Source organism: Hippocampus zosterae, chromosome 18 (assembly GCF_025434085.1).
Source record: "Hippocampus zosterae strain Florida chromosome 18, ASM2543408v3, whole genome shotgun sequence".
Taxonomy (NCBI): Eukaryota; Metazoa; Chordata; class Actinopteri; order Syngnathiformes; family Syngnathidae; genus Hippocampus; species Hippocampus zosterae.
The window spans coordinates 5728190-5741023 of NC_067468.1; the positions used below are offsets into that span (position 1 = coordinate 5728190).

Consider the following 12834-nt stretch of genomic DNA (forward strand, 5'->3'; position numbering starts at 1 on the left):
TCTAACGGTGAACATATTTCCAGCCGGCAACTCTCATTAAATACGGGAACAACAAAAGAATCCATCGGTCCCCGCATCACCGGAAACCAAATATATTTATATTTGCTTCATTGGTATTGTTTTGATTGTCTACTTGTCCAACCAGTCAAACAACAAAAGCAACTCTTTCAGGCTACTTCTGGATTCCCTATATTTTATATAAATGTGCAGTTACTCAACAGCGGTGCATTTGGTAGTTTATTTATCCCGAAAACTTTATCAACCACTCGTATAGCACACCTTCATTTTTTAAAATTAAAGGACCACTTAAGAGTGATCAGTAGAGTTGTTGTTGTTGTCGTAATTTCTGTATAACATTTTGGAATGCATCTGGATTTTATTGTTGAAGAAACATAATGCCATTGCTATTAACTCTCTTGTGCAAAGGTAGCTGTGAACGATTGCAGCTCAAACATATCACAAAGAAATTGTGCGGTCATGAGAATTTAGTCATATTAAGTTTTGCGGGGGGTTATATGAACTTTACAAAAAAATGATTAGTTTAGGACACAATTTTGCCACAAAATGACATTAATGTGCAACATTTCAAGATAATGGGGGCAAAATGAAATAAAAACAAACAATAGATGTAATTTTTGGTTTTCCACCAATTAGTAGGCCTTAGACCGCGACTGAATTCTCATGACCTCACGGTACAAACGTTCTACATTCCATCGTGGTCATTGTCATGCAAAACAAGACAAATGTCAGCGCTATTCAAAATAAGTCGCTGGTTACATCGTCAACTTAAATATAATAAAAACACACATGATCCACTTCAAAATGAAGGGGGGGGGGGGGCTGTCACTGTGTTCCCTTCAATGACTTGGACGTCACATCCAAACACACACAAAAACACTTTATCCCCCCATCCCCCATTTTGCTGCTGTAGACTGCAAATTTCCCCAGTGTGGGACAAATAAAGGTTATCTTATATTCTTATATCTTATACATTCTGCCTGTTCTTGTGGAGTAAACATGGGATTCACGATTAACCCTTTGAGCGACAGCGGTTACTACAGTGGGCAGCTTATGTTATCAGGTTGGAGGGTACATGAATGGGTTCAAGAAAACATTTTTGCTCTCATGTTGAACATGCTTCGGGACCTCCGAAAGCTCTCGCTCCAGTCCATAAAACTAGCAAGTCACTAATGTCAAAACCCCCGACCAGGAAAAGTGCATTGGAAGGCATCCTAAGTGTCAGCTACACTGTGATATTGAAAATCTGATGTCATATAATAATGGTGTCGATGACTTTGTTGATATATTGCAATATCATCTTTCTATAGTTTTTTTAACAATGTTAAGGCGATAAAAAAATAAATAAAACAGGTTTGTTGTCATAAGTGGTATTTTTTTTTTGTCGTTCGCTGAAACTTATTGAATAAGTTTATTAATAATTATTAATTAAATACTCACACGTTCCATGTGAGTATTTACAAAGCAGACAGGATTTACGTGAGATGTGTCTTGAACAGAAAATAGGTGCCTGTGAATAGAAATGATCCATCCTAAAGGTGAAAACTTTTGTGCAAAGTCAAGTGACTCCATCTCACAACCTGTGCACACGGGTACTCCTAAACAATGCTGTCCTTGCAAAAAAAAAAAAAAAAACATTACATGAATCGCAAATGTAATTATTTTGTTCCTACTATTTTTCTCAAGTCTTCTTGTCTACAAAGTGCCAATCTCAACAGTGTGAAATGAATGCGATAACAAAAGATTTCAACATTTGTCAACAGTGTACCATATAGTAGATTAAACAGGTGAAAGGTTTTATCCATCCGTAGGTGGACGAGTATTGCTACTTGACTTCACAGGTAAATCTGTCAGATGGGTTTGTATAGTAAGGTGGTGACGTACTTCTTTTTGTAGCGATGCGTTGCGCTAAGCACCATCACGCCATCCTGTGGAAGAAAGAAAGAAAAAAAAAAGACATCCATTCTGTAGCTGTGATAGGTAATTAGTTTCGCTTTATTGATTAAATGTTACCCAGGAGAGGTCAGTAGCGATTCATGATTTTGAAGATTATTCTGAAACGTTCTAATTTCTTAGTCATGCAAAAGAAATTTTAAATCAGAGATTATCGAGTATTCTTAAGGATTGGAAACAACTCTGAGGACAATAGTGCACGTTTAATTACTACTTTTTGACAGCCGTAATCAAAACGCTTAAAAAAAATGTTCAGGTACATTTTCTATTATGTCCAAGATTGTGAAGGGGGACATTATTTTTATTTTATAGGATCGGAAAGCAAACATGGATTAGAACAATGAAAAAAAAAAAGAAAAATCATCAAAGAGCATCACGGCAGAGGGACAGACAGCACGTCGAGCCTCTTTTATTCACCGAACATGTTTGTCATTGTTTTCATCGATAATTCAGCGTTTTACCAAGCACTTGCTAAACTGTTTGATCACAGTTGTTTAACTGCAATCAAACACCTGTGTCGCTCTGAAGTAAAACACACACACTGGTACAGACACATCCAAGTGGAAAAAAATGCCGGTCTGAGCAGCTGTCACTGATATGGAAAGTACGGAGTGTGACTCAGCTGGGAAGGTGCGAGCGTGGCACAAGTGTGCGCTTTCACCACTTCTTATTCCCGTATTTAACCCACCGTGTGTGCTCTGTGTCAATCTTGGCAACTCAACATGAGTTTATTTTTCCGGTCATGCTGAGAGATGATAGCGTTCCCTCTCCTTCAGCTTCTTCTGATTGCAGCTTTATCGTGGCTGGCATTTCCCCGGATCAACAGATCAAGGCAATGCTCATGGTTTCCGGTGAAAACAATAACAATAACAATACATCCCTTTCCCACCGGAGACCACAGGAAGTAGACCGTACCTTAATGGAGAGAGCGTAGAGGTGGTTGAGCATGACGTGGTTTGGCTCTGGAAGGAGTGCAGGATCACACTAGGCACAAAAAAAAAAAAAGAATAAATAATACTTTTTCTAACAACCATTTAACCCTCTGCACTAATCTAGAGAGATTTACTGTGGGGCACAACTAGTAATGATTCAGCAGTTGTGTGCATGGAAATACACCATAGGTAGTTCGGGTTGGGAACTTAGATGTTTTTTTTATTTTTTTTATTGAAACTATCATATTTTCCGCACTATAAGGCGCATCTAAAAGCATTCAATTTTCCCAAAAGTCGAAGGTGCGTATATCTTCATTATACTGCTTGGTGCTCTCTACCGTCTTTGTTACTGATCTGTTGCTTTGCTTTACTGTTGTACAGGTATATGTTAGTTGCTCCATGTACAGCACTTTGTGTGCAGCTGAAGATGCTCTGCGAGACTGCTTCGCGACAACCAGGTGGGAACTCTTCAGCGAGGTTCATGGGGAGGACATTGATGCACTCACTGACACCATCACGGATTATATAAACTTCTGTGAGGAGAACACTGTACCCACCAGAACTCTGTGGTGTTTTTCCAATAACAAACCATGGATTAATCCGGACATAAAGACCCTGCTGAAGGAGAAGAAGAGAGCTTTTCGGTCGAGAAACAGAGAGGAGCTGAAGGCCGTGCAGATTCGGCTGAGAAGAAAGATCAGGGAGGGGAAGAAGTTATACAGGATGAAATTGGAGGACCAGTTACAGGCCAGCAATGTCACTGGTGTCTGGAGGGGCCTGAAAACCATCTCAGGCCATGACAACCCAAAGACAGTGGTCGAGAAGGACAAGGACTGGGCAGATGGACTGAACCATTTTTTCAACCGTTTCGACCAGTCTGTCCCTTCCCCCAACCACAAACTGCAACCTCTCTCACTGAGGACTTCTTCTCCTCCCCCTCCTCTTTCGACCAGCTCTCATCAACCCAGTATGTCACCTGGTTCCTGCCTGTCCGTCACAACAGAGCAGGTAAGGAACCAACTGAGGAAGATGAATGTGAGGAAGGCAGCAGGTCCGGACAAGATCAGTTCCTGGCTCCTCAGGACCTGCTCTGACCAGCTGTGTAACATTGTCCAGCACATCTTCAACCTGAGCCTGAAGCTGGGCAGAGCTCCACAGCTGTGGAAAACTTCGTGCCTGGTCCCAGTGCCCAAGACCCCCCACCCTAAGGAGCTGAACAGCTACAGACCGGTGGCGCTGACGTCTCACCTGATGAAGACGCTGGAGAGACTCATCCTCGCCCACCTTCGGCCGCTGGTGAGCCCGTCACTGGACCCGCTGCAGTTTGCCTATCAGCCTGGCATCGGCGTGGAAGACGCCATTATCTACCTCCTCCACTCAGTGCTGAAACACTTGGAGAAGGCTGGGAGCACTGTGAGAATCATGTTCTTTGATTTCTCCAGTGCCTTCAACACCATCCAGCCCAATTTGCTGGGAGGCAAACTGCAGAACGCCGGAGTGGACCACCATCTCACAGCATGGATCATAGATTACCTCACAAATCGGCCGCAGTACGTGAGATTGCAGAGCTGTGAGTCGGACAGGCTTCTCTGCAGCACTGGAGCGCCGCAGGGGACTGTTCTGGCTCCATTCCTGTTCATCCTCTATACCTCGGACTTCAGACATGACACTCCAAACTGCCACCTTCAGAAGTTCTCCGATGACTCTGCGATTGTTGGCCTCATTACAGAAGGGGATGATCGGGAGTACAGAGGACTGACAAAGGACTTTGTGGACTGGTGCCAGCAGAATCTCCTCCAGATCAACCCGAGGAAAACTAAGGAGTTGGTTGTGGATTTCTGCAGGAAAAAGTCCTCACCAGCACCGATGAACATCCAGGGTATGGACATAGAGAGGGTGACCTCCTACAAGTACCTTGGTGTTCTTCTCAACGACAAACTGGACTGGTCCACAAACACGGACACCCTGATTAGGAAAGGACAGAGCCGACTCTTCCTACTCAGGAAACTGAGGTCTTTTGGGGTTCAGGGGTCACTCCTTAAGACGTTCTATAACTCGGTGGTGGCCTCGGCCATCTATTATGGCATTGTCTGCTGGTCAGGCAGCATCTCGGCCCGGGACAGAAAGAGACTGGAGCGACTGGTCAGGAAGGCCAGTTCTGTCCTGGGTTGCTCCCTTGACACTCTGGAGGAGGTGGGCAACAGAAGGATGCTAACTAAGCTAAAAGCTATGATGGCCAGTCCCTCCCACCCCCTCCAGCCCGCCCTGACAGCACTTGGTAGCTCCTTCAGCCAGAGACTGTTACACCCGCGCTGCAAGAAGGAGAGATACCGACGCTCGTTCCTACCGACTGCTGTCAGGCTGATGAATAAAAAATAACAATCATAATAATAATAATAATTAAATGATGTGAAGGTAAATTGTAAATAGTACTGTGATTTATCCATTTGTGTTCATATTGTATTTAATTGAAAGATGTTTGTTGTTGTTTTTTTTTCTCTTCTTCACACGCACATTTACACATTTGGGCAATTTGGAGTCTTCTTCTACCCAACACATGCAAACTGCACACAAATATGTTCCAAGATGGAGCTCCTGAGTGTAAGTGCTAAGTACTCGTACACTGCATTACCACTTCCCAAATAGATTCATTTAATCTGACAGCGTTGCATTGTGACTACTTACGGATATTCCAGTGTCTTTGTTAAGGATGACCTGGAGCAGATGAGGCGGGAGTATGGGTGGAGACTTGAACTTTTCCTCTTGTTTTGGAACGTACGCATCCTGGTGATACGGCCCAGGGGGAGAGCTGGAGAGGTCTAATGCATGGGGGGGGGGGGGGGGGGGGTAAGAAAACAGATCACGACAACTTTTTCCCCCTCAATTTTCACAAATTACAATAGCATGTTGTTCTGTGTGTCGGGTAAAAGAAAACAAAATCACAGCTTTGTTTGGAGTGCGTCAACAAGCTTCACTACAATCTAGGCTTGCTCTATTCTTCACATTTTTGGAAACGAGAAGATGTCTGGAACTGCTTGGAGATGCCTGGGTGGGTCTGTGTTCCTCACAAATAACAAGCCCTGGATAAATTCTGATTGGAAGGAAAGACTAAAACTTGGCACTTGACTCAGCATGACCCAAATTATGATCTTCATTATACTGCTTGGTGCTCTCTACCGTCTTTGTTACTGATCTGTTGCTTTGCTTTACTGTTGTACAGGTATATGTTAGTTGCTCCATGTACAGCACTTTGTGTGCAGCGATGGATGGCTGTTTGAAAGTGCTCTATAAATACAGTTGAGTTGAGTTGAGTTGAGTTGAGAGAGAAGGAGGAGGTGAAGAGGAGAATCCGAGAAGGGGAGAGTTCAGATTCCGTGGTAGAAAAACATAATCGGAGACGTCTGGATTGGAGCAGCACTGAAGATCATCTCGGGCGATAAAGACGAACAGACACTTCAAGCTCAGTGAAGCGGCAGTGGCTAAACAAACTCAAATCCCCTGTACATAAAAGGCCAGCGCGGACTTGATACGGGTCACCGTTTGTTGAAACTCACCTGACATGTCTGAGCACTTCTGCGAGTCCACCATGAGAGCGTCAAACACCTCAAAGTCCGTTTTCTTCACCTGGATGATGTTATTGACTGTACCCATTTGACTTGTTACAACAGGCTGACAGGCGAGGGGGAACAAAAAAGTCAATTAGGAAGGAGCGTGAAAACTACGGTAAAACGACTTCTTCATTGCACACCTCAGCTGGGTCGTGAGTCCACTGCCCGTCTACGTAAAACTTGTACTGGTGTTCACCTTCAGGTAGCTCCACAATGGTCACAAAAGTGTTTTGACTTTGACAACAACAACAACAAAATGAGAGTCGACAATCCAAACAGAGACCACTTCAAAAGATCTCCCTCCCCCATACTCACCTGCGAATAAGGGGAATCTTATTGGCCCAGTTGTTAAAGGATCCAGACAGGTAGACCTCTTTGCCGTCACCTTTCCAGCGAAAGACGGTTGGTCGGTCTAAAGTTGGGTCTTTGTCTTCCACGTCTAAATCTTGCCTCCACGCAAGGAACTCTTCTTTCTCTAAGGGGGCCTGCAATGAGCAGAAAGCCACAGAGTGACATTTACTTACTCGCGAGCTACAACAGCATTTCACGGCTACAAATAGCTAACACACAAAAGGTAATAAATACATGCAGTATATAATAACATTTAATTTCCCAAATTTCACTCATATAATAAAAAGGGGAAACTGCAACGGTTTTACTTTTTCAATGGCACAATGTTGCCTTGACTTACAAATGTAAGGTCTTCCATGGTCACACATGCAACTCAAAAAACATCACATAATTACGTAGAATGTGAACATTTTAAAAAGGTACAGTAAGTCTGTGATTAATCCATTGTGTGAAATCTTAGATGTGTGCACCTTGGCCACAAGGGGAATTATGAAATCCAGACATGGAAACAAGAATGGTTGCTTTAAACACACAACACGCAATGTTTGATGTTTAGTTTGGCAATAAACTTCAACTTCAGAGTCAATAAACAGCAGCAAGCGTTCACTATTTGCCAAACTTCTTTTTTTTGGGACATTGGAAAATGAGCACAAAAAAAATCACTTGGTCTTCTACCAACATTGTCAAACTTTAACTAAACTCATCAAAACATGACTTTCAAGACCTTGCTCAGTCATCTGGACGAGAAAAGAGTCATGCCATCGTTTTTCCAATTCAGCAACAACAGAATTATCCAAAATGTGAATACAGAAACTCATGGGGCTAGCAGCCTCCAAACTTGTGTTCATATCACGTTATGTCCCTGATCCAAAGGCATGACCTACTTTCAGGTCTTCACTGTGAAAAATATCTGCATCTTCAGGGCTGTCCATGAGAATTTTGGGCCTCTCGCCATCCTTGGTGCCCCTGCTGTCCCTCCGCTGGATCTTGTCCCCGTGGCCCATGGCAGCCCTCTCACTGCTTGTGTTCCCCATTGTGTCGTTTCGAGGCGGTCTGCTTCAAGGTGACTGACTGTAAGATTCAAACAAACGTTGCTGCTCAAGGAAGCAATGTGCCACCTCATAAATTAGTTCATTAATGATTTATAGGTGAAATGTGGGAGTACAGTTTTTTTCCAAGGGTAGAAATGTTGTTTTTTTTACTAGTAAACAAAAATAATAGTATTGTTAAACTAATACAACAATGACAGTGTCAATAAAAATTATCTATGGAGGTCTATTTTTTTATAGTTTGAATTATATCTAACGTGAATCAGTGAGTACACTGTACAGTAGTTAGGTAGACATTCAAGTATCTGTACTTTTTTTCTGATGACTCTTTTTTTCACGTCTTAGTTTGTCAAAATAGACTTTGCTTTTTTAAGACTTTCACTGATGTAAACGCCGTAGAAGAAGTGCATAGAGAGAGGCAAAGTAAATCCTTGTTGAAATCTCGATTGATGAGATGTTGAAAACTTGTACAACAGAAGCAAAACGAAAGCAGAGACAAACATGAACTTGGCAGCATTAACGATGATGGAAACAGATTGGGAGGAGCAATATATTCACCATCCATGGCCGTGGTTAAAATCATTTTGACGTGGTCAGTTACAAAATTTATTTGGTGAATGCTTTGTCGTGTGCCCACCTAAAAAGAAAAAGATTCTAGCGTTCAAAATTTCAGACTAGTACAGGGGCAAACTCATGTTTGTTGCGGCCACATTGTAGTTACGGTTTCCCTTGGAGGGTCGTGATTACTGTGAATTTTGTGAAGCCATATAAAAGTTTAACCACCTCCACATATTGCATACACAACGAACAAAAAATAGATGGATAACTAGTTTTGACATCAGAAGTCAAGAATAATGAATTGTTCATACATTGTATTTATTTCATTATATGTGACATTTTGACATTTTGGTTCAGACTTTAGCAAGCTCCATGGAAGTTGACATGCTTGAATTGCTTTTGCGGGCCATATAACATGATGTGGTGGGCCAGATTTGGCCCCCGGGCCTTGACTTTGACACCTGTGGTTTAGTATGAAAGAACACATACATTCCGGTGCAATTTTAAAAAAAAATCTTTATCATTAGCTAACCGAGCAATTAACTGACACTTATCAAAGCGAGTCTTGTTTTACTTTTGCACAAAATAATCCTTTACTAATTGTACATGTTCAACCACCACGACTGACTTTGACATCAAGAAACAATCGCATTAAACTTGACAAACACTGTGAGGCATTTGTCAGGGAGTGATGACCTATAGTCCAATGTAAATAAACTATCGGACCAATTTGCATATTGAGTAGTAATAAACGAGCGGTGTGACGTGGGAGATAACAAATTGTGGTTTGCTGCAGGATCATTGCAGTGGAACGTTTACACAGGGTGAACCAGAACCAGCGCGTATTTGTCAAAACAAAAAGCGGTGCCGTTATATTTGCGTAATAGACGGCTGCTAGCTAGTTGCTAAAATTAACGCTACCGTAATACGGTGTCATTGTAGTACTGTGATATTACCGAATGATAGCACCGTCTGTATCCACCGAATAATACGTGGACGTTCCTGTGCATGTGGCCATTTACCTGCAGAGTTACAGCGGTGATCGGTGACTTTGATAGTGCGTATATTAGCTCTCCAGTCCCATTTCATCCAGCCAGCACAAACATAAACATTCGACTTGTGCCTCCTGCATTTTGCGCATGCGCAGTACTGCATCCACGCAGCAGCTTTGCCATGTTCACCAAAACGCAAATATATAGGTTCAACGTTTGCGTATGGAGCTATTTCGTAGTACAAGAAGTCAGATCGGATGGGCTGCGGCACGCGACCCTCTTGAGATTAAGCGGTTCGGGTCACGGATGAATGGAAAACATAAATAACGGAGACAATTGCATGTAATATATACATTTGACGCTAGATGACAGTATAATTCAAGGGGCATGAATTTCTTCAGCGACAGTACAGTATTTCAAATTTAGGCTAACCTTGACAGTATGACAGCATAAGCACACTTTGGTGCTGCACAAAGTTATTTTGAAGACGTTACAATAGTAAATATTACATAATACTATAATTTATAAAATACACCTTTAAATGCAACAGTTCTAACTAACGGATTACTTGCATATTCAAATGCGTATGTTGACTAAATTACTCAAATACTTGAGGACACCCGTTAACGCAGAAAAAACACAGTCTTTGCGTATTATATTCAAAAGTTAAAGGTGTGAGCCAATACACATGCTATCAAAGTTCTGTCTAGTTAGTGTGCAGATCTCACCCACCAATTTGTCAGAAAAAGTGTCATAACTCTGTGGAGGGGCAGGGGCATCTTTTTTGCTCCATATTGTATACCAGTTTTTCCTCTCACCACTAACATGTCATGGATCTAATGATGACCCCCACGGACTCCAGCAACCACCAGACCCAAGTGTAAACTGGGGGCTTTGGCTCATAATGAGGCTCTAAATTAAAAGAAAAGTCCAGCAGGGCAATGAAAGTGGGTGGGAAGAAGGTTAGGCTCCACTGGGCCACAGATGAAAGTACATTTAACTAGACACTGTTACTTAGAATGTCTAAGGGAGATGGCATTTACAGCGAGATCATAAACGTTTCCACTTGGATGCAATCAAATGTGAAACAGTTCAACCGAAAAATAGTGCATATTCCAGCCGTGATTCTGCATTTATAGGATGAGAGCGATGTATATTTTTGACATCCAAAGAATAAGTGTCAGCTTGTTAGAAGGCTGCCATAATTGCCTGCAGAGTCACAGCAGGCAAATGGTTGCACAGAATGTGACTTTTTTTTTCTTGTGGAGGTGGCTCTAAAAATATCCAGTTGGTGTCAATAAGATAATGCAACTGGTTGCAACAGTTCACACATAAGGTGCCGTATCCCAATACGTTCCTACTTAACAGCACTCTCCTCAAAATTATGTTTGAATTTGCTTGTGTAAAAGCCAAACATGTGAGGCACTTTGAAATGTTTTGAACCAAATGCAGTATGGTATTTGGAGTGTGGTCAAATTCTGAAAATGCATTTATCAGGAAATATTTTTAAAAAATAGTTATTTAAAGAAAAAAATGCTTTGAAAATGGCAATGACAATCTAATGTATTCTTCAGAATAAAAGTCTGTTGAAATGTGTACTGTGACCCATAGCAGATGACTAAATTTAATGCAGCAAAAGGCCGTTCAAGAAGTAATTGCGTAACATCCTCAACAAAATGATTTTGCCTCTCACTCACGATTTTGAAATGTTTTTCTTGCTTCTTTTTAATCTCCATTTTTCAGTCAAGTCTCAATGATAGTCTGTCCCTTTTTAATTCCGAGCCTGATCTGGGAAATTGGCTGTGCAATCTTCTGACATGCTCTTCCAGGTCAACATCATGAATGGGAGTAAATCTATTTCTGGCTGAAATCTGAAAAAACTTCATTTTTTTATGCAGGTATGAAGAGGAACAACACAACATCTCCGTGATGGCTCTCACTGTAAAGCCCTGAGTGGGGAGCAGTTCAATTTGATCCCTTGTAATGTCAAGTGCTGGTCTTCCTCGTCTACCTAAAGTATGGAAATAAAAGGATTAAGGAATTCAAGCAAATGAATCACTACGTGTTTTTTATATACAGTACTGTATACAGTACAGGCATATCAGTGATCCTTGAGATGCTTGGCTACATGAGCAACCATGGAAGCCATGAGATACATTACCGACCATGGAAAAGACGGTTGGAGGCTAAGATCAAGGCGGCTCAGAAAGATGCGAGTCCATTGACGGAGGCCCAGAGAGGTGTGATGAAAAGGCCGATACCTGAGAGGTACATCCAGATGACCATACCTGAAGCACTCGAAACTGCCAAACAAAGGCTCCAAGCCTTGTCCAGCCGCCTAAAACGGTACACGAAAGAGAATGAGGCCAGACGAATAAACAGGCTGTTCACAACACAACCTGCGAAAGTGTACGCTCAGTGGCAGGGTCCTAAAAGGTACTGGAAAGGCATATGGGAGAAGGAGGTTGCACATAACAGCAGTGCACAATGGCTGGTCTCCCTGAGAGAGGAGCACAGACACCTCCCTGAACAGAATCCAGTTACCATAACAGTGGCAGACATACAGGAAAGAGTCTCAGATATGAAGAAATGGACAGCACCAGGCCCGGACATGGTCCACACCTACTGGCTAAAGAAACTCACAGCACTCCATGAGCGTCGAGCAGCATAAACGAACCAGCTGCTGAGGGATGGCTAACCGAAGGGCGAACGATACTGATCATGAAGGATCCCTCAAAGGGTGCAGTCGCATCCAACTATCGGCCATTAACCTGTCTCTCCACAACATGGAAGCTGATGTTGCGGCTAAGATAAGTGCACACATGGATCAATACATGAGCGAAGCACGGAAGGGCATTGGTAGAGATACCAGGGGAGCCAAACATCAGCTCCTGGTTGACACAAGACTGCAGGTCCCGATGTACCAACCTGTGCACAGGCTGGATTGATTACAAGAAAGCCTACGACTCGATGCCACATACATGGATCGCTGAATGCTTGGATATGTATAAGTTGAACAGGACCCTAAGAGCCTTCGTTGCGAACTTGATGAGGATGTGGAAAACCACACTTGAAGCCAATGGCAAGCCACTTACCCAAGTGTCCATCAAATGTGGCATATACCAAGGTGATGCACTCTCCCCACTGCTGTTCTGCATAGGACTGAACCCCCTAAGCCAAGCAATCACCAAGACAGGCCATGGATACTGCCTCAGAAATGGAGCTACGATCAGTCACCTCCTCTACAAGGATGACATGTAGCTGTTTGCTAAGAGCGAAAGGGACATAGACTCCCTGATCCACACAATCAGGATCTACAGCAGCGACATCGGGATGTCATTCGGGCTGGAGAAATGTAGTCGGATGGTGACTA

At 42.7% G+C, this 12834-nt stretch overlaps 1 protein-coding gene across 6 annotated transcripts in view; it reads right to left on the reverse strand.

Moving 5' to 3' along the window:
- Positions 1 to 9649, reverse strand: part of prkab1a (protein kinase, AMP-activated, beta 1 non-catalytic subunit, a) — a 306897-nt gene extending 297248 nt beyond the window's left edge. For 2 of the 6 annotated variants that reach the window (XM_052050319.1, XM_052050320.1), the window contains exons 1-8: positions 9492 to 9649; positions 7747 to 7933; positions 6827 to 6996; positions 6652 to 6745; positions 6458 to 6572; positions 5589 to 5722; positions 2887 to 2955; positions 1865 to 1946 (exon numbers count right to left, since the gene is read on the reverse strand). In XM_052050319.1, the coding sequence (XP_051906279.1) occupies positions 1869 to 1946; positions 2887 to 2955; positions 5589 to 5722; positions 6458 to 6572; positions 6652 to 6745; positions 6827 to 6996; positions 7747 to 7896 (810 nt within the window). In that variant the 5' untranslated portion in view covers positions 7897 to 7933; positions 9492 to 9649 and the 3' untranslated portion in view covers positions 1865 to 1868. Of the gene's footprint in view, positions 1 to 1143; positions 1947 to 2886; positions 2956 to 5588; positions 5723 to 5896; positions 6332 to 6457; positions 6573 to 6651; positions 6746 to 6826; positions 6997 to 7746; positions 7934 to 8469; positions 8549 to 9491 lie in introns of those variants that run through there. The other 4 variants (XM_052050321.1, XM_052050317.1, XM_052050322.1 and 1 more) reach the window with 4 other exon arrangements.
- Between the last annotated feature and the right edge of the window lie 3185 nt (positions 9650 to 12834).